The 17,500-nt window shown below is 36.3% G+C and overlaps 1 protein-coding gene and 1 long non-coding RNA gene across 4 annotated transcripts in view; one reads left to right on the top strand and one right to left on the bottom strand.

The window, feature by feature from the left end:
* Nucleotides 1-17,500, bottom strand: part of LOC137657691 (uncharacterized) — a 477,521-nt gene that overhangs the window by 19,733 nt on the left and 440,288 nt on the right. The window lies entirely within an intron of this gene.
* Nucleotides 9,485-17,500, top strand: part of LOC137657016 (carbohydrate sulfotransferase 11-like) — a 32,605-nt gene continuing 24,589 nt past the window's right edge. For 2 of the 3 annotated variants that reach the window (XM_068391367.1, XM_068391366.1), the window contains exon 1: nt 9,485-9,813. In XM_068391367.1, coding sequence (XP_068247468.1) covers nt 9,742-9,813 — 72 coding nt within the window. In that variant the 5' untranslated portion in view covers nt 9,485-9,741. The remainder of the gene's footprint in view (nt 9,814-17,500) is intronic. The other variant, XM_068391368.1, reaches the window with a different exon arrangement.

The following is a 17,500-nucleotide window of genomic DNA, read 5'->3' as shown; positions in this document are numbered from 1 at the left end:
AAAGGGCCTCATGTTTTTTTAAAAATAAGCTAGATACAGGAACTCTATATTGTTGGCTCGGCGGGGCTGCCCGCTTCCCGCTGGGTGGGCGGGCCTCCCCCCCTTCCCGCTGGCAGGGCGGGGCTCCCCCCTTCCCGCTGGCAGGGCGGGGCTCCCCCCTTCCCGCTGGCAGGGCGGGGCTCTCCCCTTCCCGCTAGCAGGGCGGGGCTCCCCCCTTCCCGCTGGCAGGGCGGGGCTCCCCCATTTCCGCTGGCAGGGCGCGGCTCCCCTCTTCCCGCTGGCAGGGCGGGGCTCCCCCCTTCCCGCTGGCAGGGCGGGGCTCCCCCTTCCCGCTGGCAGGGCGGGGCTCCCCCTTCCCGCGGGGAGGGCGGGGCTCCCCCCTTCCCGCGAGCAGGGCGGGGCTCCCCCCTTCCCGCGGGCAGGGCGGGGCTCCCCCCTTCCCGCGGGCAGGGCGGGGCTCCCCCCTTCCCGCGGGCAGGGCGGGGCTCCCCCCTTCCCGCGGGCAGGGCGGGGCTCCCCCCTTCCCGCGGGCAGGGCGGGGATCCCCCCTTCCCGCTGGCAGGGCGGGACTCCCCCCTTTCCGCTGGCTGGGCAGGCCTCCCCCTTCTTGCGGGCAGGGCGGGGCTCCCCCTTCCCACTGGCAGGGCGGGGCTCCCCCCTTCCCGCTGGCTGGGCGGGCCTCCCCCTTCTTGCGGGCAGGGTGGGGCTCCCCCCTTCCCGCTGTCAGGGCGGGGCTCCCCACTTCCCGCTGGCAGGGCGGGGATCCCCCTTCCTACTGGCAGGCTGGGGCTCTCCCCTTCCCGCTGGCAGGGGGGCTCCCCCCTTCCTGCTGGCAGGGGGTCTCCCCCCTTCCCGCTGGCAGGGGGCTCCCCTCCTTCCCGCTGACAGGGCGGGGCTCCCCCTTTCCGCTGGCAGGGCGGGGCTACCCCCTTCCCGCTGGCAGGGTGGGTCTCCCCCCTTCCCGCTGGCAGGGCGGGACTCCCTCCTTTCCGCTGGCAGGGTGGGGCTCCCCCCTTCCTGCTGGCAGCCCGGGGCTCCCCCCCTTCCTGCTGGCAGGGCAGGGTTTCCCTTCCCGCTGGCAAGGCGGGGGCTACCCCCTTCCTCATATATATGCATATACATATATCTACATACATTGTCGTAAAGTTTGGTGTGTTGGCAGTAGCCTACTAGATACAGATCCCGATATAGCAGGGATAAATTGACTCTCAAAGGGCTTATGACAAGCAATAATCTAAAAAAAAATCAGAATCTTGATACTGGAATTTTCAGCACAGTTTGAGCGGTCTGTGAGTGTTGGTTCTTCATGTCGTTTTCTCCGGTAGTATGGTGGAAACTCTTAAACTGGACTTTTGAATCTTCTCAGTAATGGGTTCAGTCATACGACGGACTAATTTAAGGCCATCATATTTACAGAATCCAAATTCTTCCATGTAAATTCCAACTGTGCTTTGAACTGATCCAGTTCCATAAACATCAGACACCAGCTGATCAGCGTGTCTCGGTCGCCCTGAAACACTGTTCCTTCGGGTTGATCCTTAACCACATCACTATTACTGATTACTGAAACACTTTCACCCATGTATATGCCAGGACTGTTTCCAATTCAAAATAAAAATCATTGGACTCATAATTACCTAGTTTGTTTAGAAAAGCAGTTGATTGTTTAGATTTGAAGAGATGGCAGAGTTTCTGACATAGTAGGATATGCGTTTTCATTTTCCACTGTCCACCTGTTGCTGCTTTACACATATCTTGACTAACTGTTAGTATTAATATTAATTTTCGATCTGACGGGTCCCTCTTAACACAAATTAATGTAAATACAGATTGCAGAACATAAGCAGGAATTTCATGGTTGAGGGTACACTCGAGAACACTATTCTATCTTATTTCTCTTCCTCTTGTTTTGTTAAAGTTTTTATAGTTTATATAGGAGATATTTGTTTCAATGTTATCACTCTTCTTAAAATATTCTATTTTCCTTTTTTCCTTTCCTCACTGCGCTATTTTCCCTGTTGGAGCCTCTGGGATTATAGCATCCTGCTTTTCCAACTAGGGTTGTAGCTAAGGAACGTCACTAGGTTTGGTAGGCCATAGAAGTGTCTTGGTTTCTTTGAAGGCATTGAGTAATTTAGTGTAAATCTCAAGACTGACTTCTTTGATTCAGTCATCATCTCACAAATCACAAGAAGAAAGCACAATTGTTTTCAGTGATTCCAAAGATTTACAAAATATCAGTGTGCTTTATATGGGGATAATCAGAAGTCGATGCTGTCTTTCAGGTCAGAACAGTGTTCAATCTTCAACCTGAGATTGCCTAGTTATTTCAAAAGCTTATTCATTATTGCTATTGTTGCATAGATTCTCATTATGAACATTTCTAAATGACAAAGTTTTAGAACCCGAACTTTGTGAATAACTTCTTTTTTTATAAAATCGTAGATGCGAAAATGCTTTCTCTATACATCTTTTCTTGTCTGATGTTTCCTCAGTTTCTGTGATGGTGTAACACTGCTGAGGTATTCGTCTCACTAAAAACTGCTTGGGTTGGCACTCATGGAATTAGGTCTCCCTTGCGAAAAGATCTAGTCCTCTTATTTTACATAGTAAATCTTCATGATTTAGTTAAATTTTCTTTTCTTCAATGTTTTTATACGCATCCGAGTGGAACTTCTGCAAGCTATGTATATTACCAGAGTCCTTTACCTTGTTACCTTTACAAAATATATAGTATTTACCAAATATCACTATTTAACGTTTTTTTTTTGGCGATTTGTTCACTTACATTCAAGCCTTTGTTTTTATGCTTAACAAAGTGCGGCGACCAATTCAACAACACTCGTCGGCAACTTTATAAACTAGTAAATAAACAAATGAACAAATAAGTAAGAAAAATAATTAAAATTAGCTTCGAACTACATTTGAATAAATACCTTTAAATTTTCTATAAAAAATTAAAGGCACTTTATCTTTTAAAATGAATTTGGAATATGTCAGGACAAAAAAAATCATCACTAGGTTATTTGGATTTATCGGTTTGAAACGGATAGAAAAGTTTTGGTATCTATTTGGTTATAACGTAAACTTTGGCTAAAACAGCGTATGTAACAAGGACGTATTTATAATGCAATATATATGTAATTGAAGATTGGTTATTTTTTCCTGAGAGGACTTCGTTTGCAAAGAGAAAAATGTTAAAATCAAGATTTTTTTTTTTTCGCTTTGTCTGTGTACATTTTGTATTCCTTTAGAAATACATATTATACTATTGAAATGTTTGCTTTTTTACATATGTTTCTTGATATATTGCAATAGTCCCTGCAAATTTTTTTGAAAGTCTGAATATGATTGACCGCCCATATAAAGGCTTAATGTAGATTTATGTGAGGCAGAATTGAGCGTAGCGTGAAACTGGGGGTTTTGGTCCCCTAAGTGAGAACGGCCCAAAGTTGAGAATGGAAGTAATAATGTGGTTTCTGGAAGGGTTACAAGATTTCGGCAGGTTTGGATAAATGGATAAATTACAGGAATTTAGAAGGTAAGAAGAACAAATTACGTTTAATAAATCCAAAGACATATCTTGCAATTCCAAATTATCAAAGGGCTCAGTGCGCGGGCCAATACTCACCTCAACAGAACTCTCTCAAAATTTACATTTTGGACCAATTATTATTATTATTATTATTATTATTATTATTATTATTATTATTATTATTATTATTATTAACTCCGCCAAGGAGGTCAGATTTTCACCTCTGTCTATTTGTTTGTCACCAACCTAACTCAAAAAGTTACGGGCGAATTTTGACCAACGTACTACAAATATATTAAAAACGATGTATTCAAGCCGAATCTCTCTCTCTCTCTCTCTCTCTCTCTCTCTCTCTCTCTCTCTCTCTCTCTCTCTCTCTCTCTGAAAGTCATTTAGGCCGGTATAACTCATGTATGGCGTTTTTTTATTATTATTTTACATCGAACCATATCTGAAAGTACTTTTTCTTTCCTCGGTGACTTGAACAAGGCTAATGTCGAAATAATATAATGTAGCTATTAACGGAAAGAATATTTTAGCCGCGATACTCCAATAATTTCTACACGATTTTGAGGATTCAAGATATATATATATATATATATATATATATATATATATATATATATATATATATATATATATATATGTGTGTGTGTGTGTGTGTGTGTGTGTGTGTGTGTTCAGTATTTGCAGTGGATATTCGAAACGTCAAATGATAAAACAGAATGAAATATGGCAACTCGATTTGTAAAATTTTAATGCTTTCACTAGCAAAAACACCCCGTTGCTGTCTTTGATTCACTAAGGTTGGAGAGGGCTCCGCCCATTTCATAGTATTAGTAAGAAGAGCAACACCTTGCCTGTTTTGTCACGGGAACACTAGAGACATCTGACGAAAGATTTCCCCAGTGTCGGCGTTCTTTTGATTCTAACTGTACATCAGAACTCTTAGTCCCAAACAACTTAACCATTTGATGATGGGGGCTATCATTCTGGTGAACACCTGTGGGGCTGTCCAGAGCCTGAAACATGAACTGATGTACCTCTGATCCATTGACAAATTGAAGAGATTTTCTTGAATTTAGATGAATTGGAATATTTTTGTTTGATCGTTTCCATAACCGTTGAGGGTGTTTCTACGTAGAACCTAATAAACACTGAGAACTTGTTGAGTGCTGAGACATTTAGAACTGGACTCTACCCTCCTGAGCTTTTGGCAATCAGGAATAACCTGTTGTAGAACCCTTAGGAAGGGTTTAAGATCTCATCTATCAGATCCTTCTCTAAAAGCTTCACAATTTCTAATTGCAGTAACTGAGCTTTTGCTGTATTGGTAAGATAACTTGGATACAGGACTGGTTTCTTCAAGAAAGGTGGGTTGGTAATTACAGGTACTCAGTAGCCTTCTTTAACCACAGCAAATCCACAAACGAGGAAGAAGTGAGAAAGTCTTACCCTAAAGTTTTCGAGTTTGATTAGAAATCCTTTTGGAACGTTTGCTGTTACAGAATTCTGTCCCAAAATAATAGACATTAATTTTCGTGTTTGTGTCTCTAAGACTGAACCTACCATAGATGTACATAACTGTTACTTCTCTTAATGACACAACATACAAAGGTTGATAATGCTTTGGCAATCCTATCTGACACTTCTATCTAGGGAAATCTGATAATCTAAAATTACATCCAAATCCTGATGACCACTAAATTTCTCTTCTATGAGATTAAAAACAACTCCTATACTAGAGTCTGCAAAGAAGTGATTCACTTGCAGCTCCTATCTGATGACCTACATAAATCTCTCAAGTTAACCAACTTATATATACCTCTTGTAAAAACATACCTTTACTTTTAGTTTTTCTAATGAAATAATCCAAGTAAGGACTCTTTTAAGAAAAAATAAAATAGATTACTAAAGCATTTTCTCCCCATTAGGATCCTACACCAGGAGAAAAAAAAAAACTAATATAAAAGAATTCCTGGTCCACAACAGAGAAGTTCCAACCTTCCTTGATACCATCATAGCTTATCTTCATACACGAGGATGAAACCATAGTAATTTTCAAGGCTAGAGAGTAGAATTATATGTTTCATAGAAATGGCAGATATGTAGATAATAGGATCCCAACCAGAGGAAGATCCAAAAGCCTTGGATAAAGGTCATTGAGGAGGAATTAGACTAAATGTGTATTGGAGCAGTGAGTGCACATGACAGAGAACTGGAGACTAATCATTAACTGAACCCCATGAAAGGAAAATCAAATGCATAAGGGTACCATAATCATTGAGTTTTTATGAATATTAATGAGGAAATACAGTAGCCACCTAGTTTATTAAATTCTATTATTTATCAGTTACTATATATCTAAATGGTATTTTGTGGGTCTGCCTGGCCAGAAGAGATCCATTTTGTGGATAAATCAATCAATATGAATAACATATGTAAAGTTGTTAGCTTAGAGTAATTGTTGTTGGCACATTTCATTAAGGTCCGAAAAACAAAAATGATATGTCACGTTGGACATAAATTCTTTTATACTAAAAGCAGCTGGAGGGTCAGCCATTGATGAGCTGATTATAATATATTAGAAATACTCATAAAAGAAGGGTCAGGACTAGATGAGTTGGAAAAGGGTATGACAATATCATGAAGCATACGAAAAAAAGGACAAATAAGTGAGGGAAAGGATTACTCCAGTATGGTATTAAAATACTGGAGTATTCATAAAGCGGTACTGTAGGAAAAGTTTCATGCAAAAATATAAAGATATTAACACATATCGGAAGGTTTCGAGGGAGAGCGTAACAGAGTAGCAAGATAATTTATTAGAGGTACGTTGCAAAGGCAAAGGGCCCAGTTAACTTCTGGGCTAGTGATATTAGTATATTAAAACATGAAAAAATTAGCAGAAGTATCAGAATAATTTGAGACAAACGTTGGTGTACATGAAAGATCAGCCGTGAGTACATTTTAGTTCATCATGGCAATGAAGAAAGTTACAAAAATGCAGAATTGTTAAGAGTAGATAATTGGGTGTTAACAGCAGTCACGGGGAATGGATATGGTTGAGCAATTGAAGAGGAAGGGATTTCAAATAAATACAATAGATCAAGACGTTTACAGTACACCAGAAAGAAAGCTCGTAAAAAAAAAACACCAACAACAACAACAACAACAACAACAACAACACTCAGAAAAGTTAGTAAAATTGCCATAGGGATGCTGTGGGAAAAGTGAGGGTGAACTCAGTACTTTGTTATGAGTATGAAAGATGGTGAAAGAAGCTGTTCAGGACTATAACATATAATTATGATTATGAGAATTGTGATAACCAAAATTTAAAACAAGAACAAATGGGGAGGAGTAAACGGTGTAACACGGGTCCCCAAACTTTTTACATCAAGGAGTCATTGATCTTTATTGAACCTTGGCTTTGCAAATATAAATAAATAACTAAATAAGGGATTTAATAATTATAAAAATAAGTATCAATGATAATTACTTTTTATGGATGGGTACAGATTCCTTCACTCCTTTCTTTCCTATTTTTTTTCTAGATATGATTAATTTCATTTTCACGTTTTATTTATTTTTAAATTTCAACCTCATTCCTGATGGTTGTGTGTGAATAATAATAATAATAATAATAATAATAATAATAATAATAATAATAATAATAATAATAATAATAATGGTGGTGAAAAAGGACAACTTCAGAAATATGATTATTGAACGCATTACAAATCACTTAACATATATTTTTTTATTGAATTGATTAAAATCAGTACCGAGACGGATGTATTTGATAAAGGCCAGGGTATTGGTATTTGATTTGGAGATAGGGTAAAATTAGCTTCAATGTGCATCAGTAAGTTATATCTTATTGTATCATTCAACATATTTGTTTCTCATACGAATATCAAGTTGTGATTCAAATGTTCAATTATCATCGTTTTCATCCACAAGAAACTGTCAATCCCCTCTATGCTCCCATCCATCCATAGTACTGATTGCTTTGTAGATCCAGGATGTAATACCATGTAATGGTAGAAGGGCAAGTCTTAGATGCAACGGAGGGGCACTATACACTGTAGATTGTGAAGGAGGCATTCAGAGGGCAGTAGGATAAAAAGTAGCAACAACCTGGATGGAATCAAAAGGTATTGGTAAACTACTGGTCCAAAAGTTATCTATCATTAAACTGATGAACATTTCATAATGCACAATAAGGATTGGAGCAGACATGTGCACTGCAAAGGTAAATGGAATAGATTTTGAAAAGGTGTGTCCATAGAATAGCATCATTCTTGATCAGGCTAAAATGAGAAAGATATTAGATTAAAAAATGGCTTGGAGAAAAAATCTGCCGAGATAAATATTGAGACGATTTGGACAAGTGATGATGAACAGTTAATCAGAGAGGTCGGGTAAATATATGAAAAATCACTGGAAAAGGGCATTGATAAAGACCTAAACTAAATGAAAAGGGTAAAATATAGTAAAGACAACTTATTTCATATCTAATCTCATAAGGTGAAAAACTGATGCAAAAACATTGTTGATTAAACATGCAAAACACTTGGTGCATTGAAATGGTATTCTCATCTCTTAGTCTTGTAACGTATATACTTTAAGGTCTGTAATATGTATTCTATAAGGGTCCCTTCTTTCATACTTGTGAGGCGAGTTATATCATAAATGATTTTTTCGCATATCGATATGGTAGAGTCCTTGTGTCTACGATCTGTAACTACGCAAGTCGCCATACATTTTGTCTGAAGCTAATATTAAAGTTAAAACACACATTAAAATAGTAAATATCTAACTGCTTTGCGACCTGAACTATATTATCTTACAAGCCTTAGTCAGAATTTTTATCTGGATAATTAATTCACGAGATCACATTATGTACAGAGTCTTTCCTTCATTGTGAATCAATTTGGAAAAATGTCCCTTTTTCCTCAGTGGTCAGATGTTTTTCTTTTCAACTAACACTTGCTTAACGGTGATAAGCAAAGTGGACATTCTAAAGTAACTCTAAAAGATGCGTAAAAACATTTAAGAGACACATTTTACATAGAATTTTGCAATAATTCTAGGAGCAAGAAGCAACCTAGGAGCAGGATGAGTTTATTTGGCATTTTCAGAATTTGATGTTATAAAATCGATAAGAATTTCTAGTTAAATGAGACAGCTTAATTAAAACATATCTACATAAACTCAAACAAGAACTTTATCACTTTTCGATCAAATTCACCTATATATTAACAACTCCCTTGGAGAGTAATTTCAAGTTATGCAAATTACCAAAATGTATTCTGTAGTTTCGTTCATCAATTTTTTTTTTTCCCAAGTGTCATTCGAGCAAGGGCGAACATCCCTTAAAAATTGGAGTTTCTAAGCCAAGCATAAAATTTAAATCTACATAACCCTTGCCCCTTTTTAAAAGCTAGTTCGCCTTCTCATACACTTACCGAGAAATCTGAGAACGCTAATGTATTGAAAAGGTATTTCGCCAACTTAAAAAAAAAAGAAAAAAAAACTTACATAAGATGTGATGGCCTAATGAACCTCAACAGGTGTTAGCGCTCTATCAATATAATTATCCGGTATTTTGTTCCTCGCTTGAGCCGGTAATTAGCATCTTAACTCATTACCACGTACACAAGCACAGTGATAAACATGCGTTTAAACTGGAAAAAAATACGTAATTAAATTATCTTGATCAGAAAATATGCTATATAACCGAGTTTTGCCAATATCTTTTATGAGGCCTTTATTTAATACACTCAATTCATCAAAAAATATTCTGAATAGTTTTTTTTATTGATTCTACCTACATTTGTAGATTTATTCAAAATAATACATTAGCATTGCTAATAAACACATGTGGCCATGAGCAGCAGCATTTTTTTCATTATTATTTCGCGGCGCAAAATGCCAGTTGGAACACCTGCCTTCCAAACAGAACAACCTAAAAATCGTGTGGTTTCTGTTTACTATCGCACGTTCACCATGGAAAGACATACCTTAAGTTATGCGAGATATAGATTACCGTAAATGAGGTGCCATTAAATGCTAGTTTTTCACAATCAGTAAAAATTAAAATACCTAAATGTGAACTGTCAAAAGTCATCCAATTTAACGATTTGATTACAGAAATCAGAAATGAATTTGAATGGATATTGTTTGTGTGGAAAAATTAAATGTGCATGTTACCGAGGACGATGAATTCTAATCCGTCAAATCATCGTTTCTGCAGATATGCAAGGTCCATAGTAAGTCTCTTTGTATTATTACATTTATAACCAAATCTATCGGCATTCATATTAGACCTATTAAAACGAGAACTTTTCACTTTGATGAAAATATTCTTCAAGGAGTAAGTTTACTCATCCAGCTAAAATGGGCTTTCTCACTATATATAAAATATATATATATATATATATATATATATATATATATATATATATATAATATATATATATATAATATATATATATATATACACACATATATATATATATATATATATATATATATATATATATATATATATATATAACACAAAACATTCAACTATGTATAAAATAACATGGAGAGGTGTAAACATTTATTTAGAACTTATTGAACTGGAAACAGCTTCACAACGGTGTTTAAGGAAGTCAAATCTCTAATCTTGGAAAATAATCTCTCCACGTTTAAGGCTGTCAGACATCAAAGTTTGGATAATAAGCTCTCAAAGTTTAAGGCTGTCAGACATCAAAGTTTTAAGAATAAGCTCTCCATGTTTAAGGCTGTCAGACATAAAATTTTGGATAATAAGCTCTCAAAGTTTAAGGCTGTCAGACAAAGTTTTAAGAATCAGCTCTCCATGTTTAAGGCTATCCGACATCAATGTCTAGAGAATAAGTTCTCTGTGTTTAAGGCTGTCGGGCATCAATATATGGAGAGTAAGCTCTCCACGTTTAAGGCTGTCAGACATCAAAGTTTGGAGAATAAGCTCCCAAGGTTTAAGGCTGTCAGACATCAAAGTTTGAAGAAAAAGCTCCCAAAGTTTCAGGCTGTCAGACATCAAAGCGTGGAAAATAATTTCTCCATGTTTAAGGCTGTCATACATCAAAGTTTGGAGAATATGCTCTCAATGTTCAAGGCTGTCAGACATTAAAGTTTTAAGAATGAACTCTCCATGTTTAAGGCTGTCTGACATCTATATCTGGAGAATAAGCTCTCCAAGTTTAAGGCTGTTGTGACATCAAAGTTTGGAGAATAAGCTCCCAAAGTTTAAGGCTGTCAGACATCAAAGTTTGGAAAATAAGATCTCAATGCTTAAGGCTATCAGATATCAATGTTTGAAGAATAAGTTATCCATGTTTAAGGCTGTCTGACATGAAAGTCTGGAGAATAACTTCTCCATGATTAAGGCGTTCAGACATCAATGTTTGGAGAAGTTTTCCATATTTAAGGCTGTTAGACATCAAAGTTTGGAGCATAAGCTCTCAATGTTTAAGGATGTCAGACATCAAAGCTTGGAAAATAATTTCTCCATGTTTAGGGCTGTCAGACATCAAAGTTTGGGGAATAAGCTCTCAATGTTTAAGGCTGTCAGACATCAAAGTTTGGAGAATAAGCTCTCTACTTTTAAGGCTGTCAGACACCAAAGTCTGTTAAATAAGTTCTCCACGAACAAGGCTGCCAGGTATCAAAGCTTGGAGAAGTTCTCCACGTTTGAAGCTGTCAGACATCAAATTTTGGGAATAAGCCCTCCATGTTTAGGGCTGTCAGAAATCAAAATTTGGAGAAGTTCTCCATGTTTAAGGCCGTCAGACGTCAAAGTCTAGTGAATAAGTTCTCCTTGTATAAGACTGTCTTGCATCAAAGTTTGGGGAGTAAGCTCTCCATGTTTATAACTGTCAGACATCAAAGTTTGGAGAAGTTCTCCGTGTTTAAGGCAGTCAGACACCTAAGTCTGGAGGATAAGCTCTCCCAGTTTAAGTCCGTTAGATATCAAAGTTTGGGGAATAACCTATCCATGTTTAAGGTTGTTTGACACCAAAACCTGAAGAATAAACTATCTAGCCATCTAAATTATGTATTTTGACTGTTATGCCTACATTGATAAATTTTCATTACTCTTTTTTTTTTTCGATGACGTGATGATTGGATGCTTATTAAAAACGATGCAATAAACCTTTCCTTTCTTAAGAAATTTTGTCATTAATAATCAGGTTCTGTTAGGTCTTGTCTATTGTAAAATACTTTGTTCAAAGAAATAAATACCGGCTCAGTCGTCCCATGCTTTCGTTCTTGAAATATACTGCGCAATTCTCCTCCAAAAAAGTGTAAGCCACGTTTATTATATAACATAACAATCTTTACGTAGAATGAGATGCATTCATATTTTTTCTTATTTACACAATATTTCATACAACCTCCTTTCTTATTTGAGCTTGTATGCACTGAAATATTTCTTATACGGTTTATTTTATATACTGAGCTTGCATGCACTACAAAGTTTTGATTTATTTTAATGCAAGGAGGGGCAGGACTGAACTCTAAACTGTGTAGGCCTAATGATGGACATGTCAGGTAGAAGTAACTGTTCAACGTATGTCCTGCTTGAAGTCTAGCCGGTACTTTCCTGTTATTGCCCCACCACTAATTTCCGATATAACCCAAATACTACTTTTTAGGTTAGGTTAGGTTAAGTTAGGTTAGGTTTGAATTTTATCCCCATACAAATTAAATAATTATAATGGGGTTATACCGAAAGTTAGGGGTGAGGCAATAACAGGAAAGTACCGTCTAGCCTCTTAAACATTCTTTATCGAACACCACGAAGTCCTTATCGATGGTATTATCCTCCTCCACAAAACTCGGCCATTTAGTGATCTCAAGACACTTTTTAGACTTCTCACAACAGCTTCTGTTTCCTGTTCATCCTTTTGTTTCAGAGGTGTGCCCTTTGCTCACTGTCACTTAGAAATGTCTATAGTCAGAGGCCCAGAGATAGGAATCTTAAATCTCCTCTTCTAAGGTGTCCTCTAACTAATTTATTCAAACTTCTATTTTTTTTTTTTTTTACCTTTGCTGCTGTTTACTTAATTCCACAACAAATCCTGTTTACACTTACATGCACTCTACTCAACACGTTGTCTAATAATTATTTACCCTTCAATTTTCTCTTCTAGTCAAATAAACAACTTAATTATCACATTTTTTAGGCATATTTCACAAGGGTTTACATCTTGGGTGAAAAAAAGAATGTACATGTATAAGTTTGCATGTCTGTAAGCAATGCAAAAGATTGTATGAGCTTTCGGCGTTTTATAGTGCGTTCTTAATTATTATTGCTTGCAAACGTATATGCCTTAGCATGCACAATGGAGTTTTAACACAATTTCAGGCTAAACACGAAAATGTGCTTATGTTCCCTATTAACTTCATACACGCTAACCTTACCAACAATATCACTTTTCCTCTATACTATCCTTCAAAGTCATTTATGTACAAATTCAGGCTTTCGTGCAAGCTTCGCTATTCATTCTCAAAATTCTCTATTTCTGAGCCATCAACACTTATTATCAAAAATGAATTAATGATAACCATTAAGACTGTCAAACGCGAATTTTTTTCAAATTTTCTCATTTTCTCGGAGTCTTACATAAATATAACAGGAGCTCGGTTACCTCGACACAACTCAGTCATCTGGTTCAAGTACCTTGCTCTTTTATTCTGGTTTCATAGTGTCATATTCATTTTCTAACATTTACTATCACACATTTCTTAAAACCACGGTCTTATTCTTTATATTCATTTGCAGGAACTGTATATAATAGGGCACAGTGGTTGTACAACCAGTTTCTGATTGTTTGAGATTAATTTCGTACTATGCCGAGTGATCACAATTTCATAATATTTTCTAGCATCCTATTATTATTATTATTATTATTATTATTATTATTATTATTATTATTATTAATATTATTATTATTATTAAGCTACAACCCTAGCTGAAAAAGCAGGATGCTATAAGTCCAGGGGCTCCAATAGGGAAAATAGCCCAGTCAGGAGAGGGAACAAGGAAAAATATATTTTAAGAAGAGTAACATTAAAATAAATATATCCTATATAAAATATAAAAACTATAAAACATTAAGAAGAGAAATAAGACAATAGTTTGCCCAAGTATACACCCCACTCCCGGTATGCCCGAGTATACAGTGGTTGTACAACCCGTTTCTGACTGAGATTATTTTCATACTATACCAAGTGACCACAATTTCATAATATTTCTTAGCATCCATCAGAAATAATGAAGTGATTGTCGCTGGCTACTGCTGAAATCACTCTTTTATCATCTAGGAGTTTAGGGGTACTTTCCCCTCTATCAAAATTTTACATCTCTTCACTAGGAGCTCCTCTGCCTCGGGGCATGTGCCAAAAGGCGTTGATACTTCAGAGGGCAGCAATGGCAAGGTAGTAGGATACATCTTACTACCATCAGTGAGAGAGAGAGAGAGAGAGAGAGAGAGAGAGAGAGAGAGAGAGAGAGAGAGAGAGAGAGAGAGAGAGAGAGAGAGTGAGTTTCGGATCAGATTAAAAACATTATTTGAAATATTTCAAAACAGTGGTTAAACATCCAAGCTCCCATAACTAATGATAAGGGATAAAAGTTGCTTAGGAAAAGTTCTAGCAATCAGATAAGACGTTTTCCAAGAGCAAATGGAACTTGACGAAAACGTTTTCTCATCGGGATAGGTTCAATTTCCACCTCGAGATAAATCAATTCTTGTTCATTTCCCTATCTCATTTTCCGTTAATTTCCCTTTGTATTTCATGGTTTTCAATGGAAATTTCATCTAGATATATAAGGAAACAAAAGTTATCGAGTCACTGAAGCTATTGCAAAAACAATAACAACAAAAACAAGAAATTATGGAATTTTTCCAACAAACTGTAATTCTTAATCTACAAACAGAAAAAACTGAATATCACGTTACAGGCTAGAATGGATTAGTTTCGACCCAAGAAATTGAAATACCAATGGCAAGTCAGCTGTAAATTCTGCTCACTCCAAAATTATATATGTTTAACAACTACTAATCAGTAAGTATTTGATATGTCAAGACAACAGGAGAAAAACTTTAGCATGAACGTACATAGTTGTATATTGCAGCATTTCGTGAATTATTGTACTTAGGTTGTCTAGTTGTCAGTATTCCTATATTTAATTAATGAAAAAAAAAAAGTAAGAACAACACTAGAATACTCCTAATGTTTCCCATGCAAAACAAGGGTTGAACTAGAGAGGCACTCAGTAAAGAGCATACCTCCGCCGTGGCAGCTTATTTCTTGACCATGACCTTTGGCCTAACATGTATTAATTGGCATGGATTTTCATACACTCAAATATGAACCAAGTTTGAAGTCTCTGTGACAACGATCTCCAAACTCATGGCTGATTACGTGAATTGGACAGATTGCTTGACTGTGACCATGACCTTGACCTTACAAAATTCAATAATTTACAGTTTTTTGCATAAAAGTTAATCCCTCCAAGTTTCATTACTATAAGATGAAAATTGTGACCAGGAAAGTATTCACCAACAAACACACAAACACACAAACAGGGAGTAAAACATAACATACTTCCAACCTCGCTGGCAAAGGTAATAAATGCATGTACTAGTACATATACACTTATGATGCGAAGATTTAATTGAACATGGAATAATTCCGAGTTTTTTTTTCTTTTTTTGTTTTACATTTGCAATCGTCGCCACGTTGATCAAGACGCATCACTTGAAGTGAATTAATTAATCTCGATCAGCGTCGTCTAAAGATCCAACATTAAGATTTAGATTAAGTCGAGGTTTCTTCCTATGCAGACACATCGCCACTTAGTAAAGGAATCGAAAACAGAAGGAAATTGATCGGGCTGAATTGACTGTTGAGTAGCAAAGGAAAATCTTAGGTGAGAAGGGCACCTCAACTGTTCTTAAGGCAAGCTCGACTTTATTATCGTTATCATTATTATTATTATTATTATTAATTCTTATTATTATTATTATTATTATTATTATTATTACTATTATTATTATTATTATTATTATCATTATAATCATTATTACTTGCAAAGCTACAACCCTAGTTGGAAAAGCAGGATGCTATAAGCCCAGGGGGCCCGGCAGGGAAAATGCCATGTGAGGAAAGGAAACAATCAACAAAATTGAAATAAATATTTACTTTATAAACAATAAAAAAATTAACAAAACAAGAGGAAGAGAAATAGGATAGAATAGTGTGCCCGAGAGTACTCTCAAGCAAGAGAAATACTGTGTTAAGAATGTTTTAAATTCAATAATCATTATGTTCGATCAAATAAGAAATCCACCGGCTGTTCTGTGTCGTTAATGTCTTTAGTTAATATCGACTTAGGAGTAATACAACCTTGTAAAGAAATTACTGTTCCAAAACATTATAACTATATAAAAACGCCTTTTGAAAAAATACAGCCCAAATCTTTTGGTAATATCGAGTTAGGAGTAATACAATTATAAATAAATTACGGTTATAAATCATTACACCTATATAAAAACGCCTTTTGAAAAAAATACAGCCCAAATCTTTTGGTAATATCGAGTTAGGAGTAATATATTCTTAAAGAAATTACGGTTCCAAATCATTATACCTATATACAAACGCCTTTTGAAAAAAAATACATGGCAATATCATCCCCTTTACATACTGTATCTGTATCATTCACTCACATCTTATCCAATCGTCATGTTTCGCAAATTCTTTAGCCCACTGATCTCAAAATATTGCACCATTTTCTTGGTCTGTCCGTCACTGCATCTATGCCGCATGCAGACAGGATGCAGGAACCTAACGTGTTTACATTTTCTCTATACAACCACTGAGCATCAACCAACTCTTACTCATTTAAGTATTACAAAATAAACTCTCACACAGCGACTATCACTCATGTTTCTGCAAATATTTTTACTTTCCTCCTTAAATAACTATTCATTTTCCGACCACTGTCTTGGATTAAAGTTCTTTTGCTTGAGGTACACTCGGGCACACTTTTCTATCTCATTTCTCTTCCTTTTGGTTTGTTCAAGTTTTTATAGTTTATATATGAAGCATCTAATTTAATGCTGTTACTGTTTATAGTATATTTTATTTTGATTCTTTATTACTTGTCTTGTAGATATTTTATTTTCTTGTTTCCTTTCCACACTAGGATATGTTTCCCTGTTGGAGCCCTTGTTTTTTCAACTGGGGTTATAGCTTAGCTTGTAACAACAACAACAACAACAACAACAACAACAACAACAATAATAATAATAATAATAATAATAATAATAATAATAATAATAATAATAATAGTTTTAGGAGTCACTTATCTTGGTATTGTTCTGCCTTCCGTTTTCTGATACATGTTAATAGTTACTTATTTTGACTTCCAGTGAGGTGTCCTTACGCCTCCTACGCACTTTTTACAGTGTCTTTGCAATATTAATATCTAAACAATGATCTTTCCTAATATTATTCTTACCAGCTATTGGAATTATAACCATGTTCGCATACGTAAGCCCCCAAGGTTTTGGGAATAATTCGGAGCAAAGAGAATTGCTTTTCTTTTAAGTTGCTTTAATGAGAGTTACCCTTCTTGTTGAGCAGTTTTCTCTTTCGATGACATTACAGTAAAAACATAACGAATTTCACCATAATATTTAACATTACTTCGTACATTACCATGAATATTTTAGATATATTCATATTGCTATGGCAAAACAGAGCAGCTAGCATATTTTTTGCGATCGCAATATTAAATATTTCTTGAAGTTCTTCCTTTATTAACGATATACTAGGGATCTCGAAAAGAAATCAGCATGATAATTTACAATTATTAGTTATTTATATTTTTTTCATCTGGGTGTGAAGAGGTATGAA

The sequence above is a fragment of the Palaemon carinicauda genome, chromosome 18, assembly GCF_036898095.1.
Source record: "Palaemon carinicauda isolate YSFRI2023 chromosome 18, ASM3689809v2, whole genome shotgun sequence".
Taxonomy (NCBI): domain Eukaryota; kingdom Metazoa; phylum Arthropoda; class Malacostraca; order Decapoda; family Palaemonidae; genus Palaemon; species Palaemon carinicauda.
The sequence above is the reverse complement of the archived record's forward strand: the minus strand, read 5'-3'. Positions and strand labels throughout refer to the sequence as shown.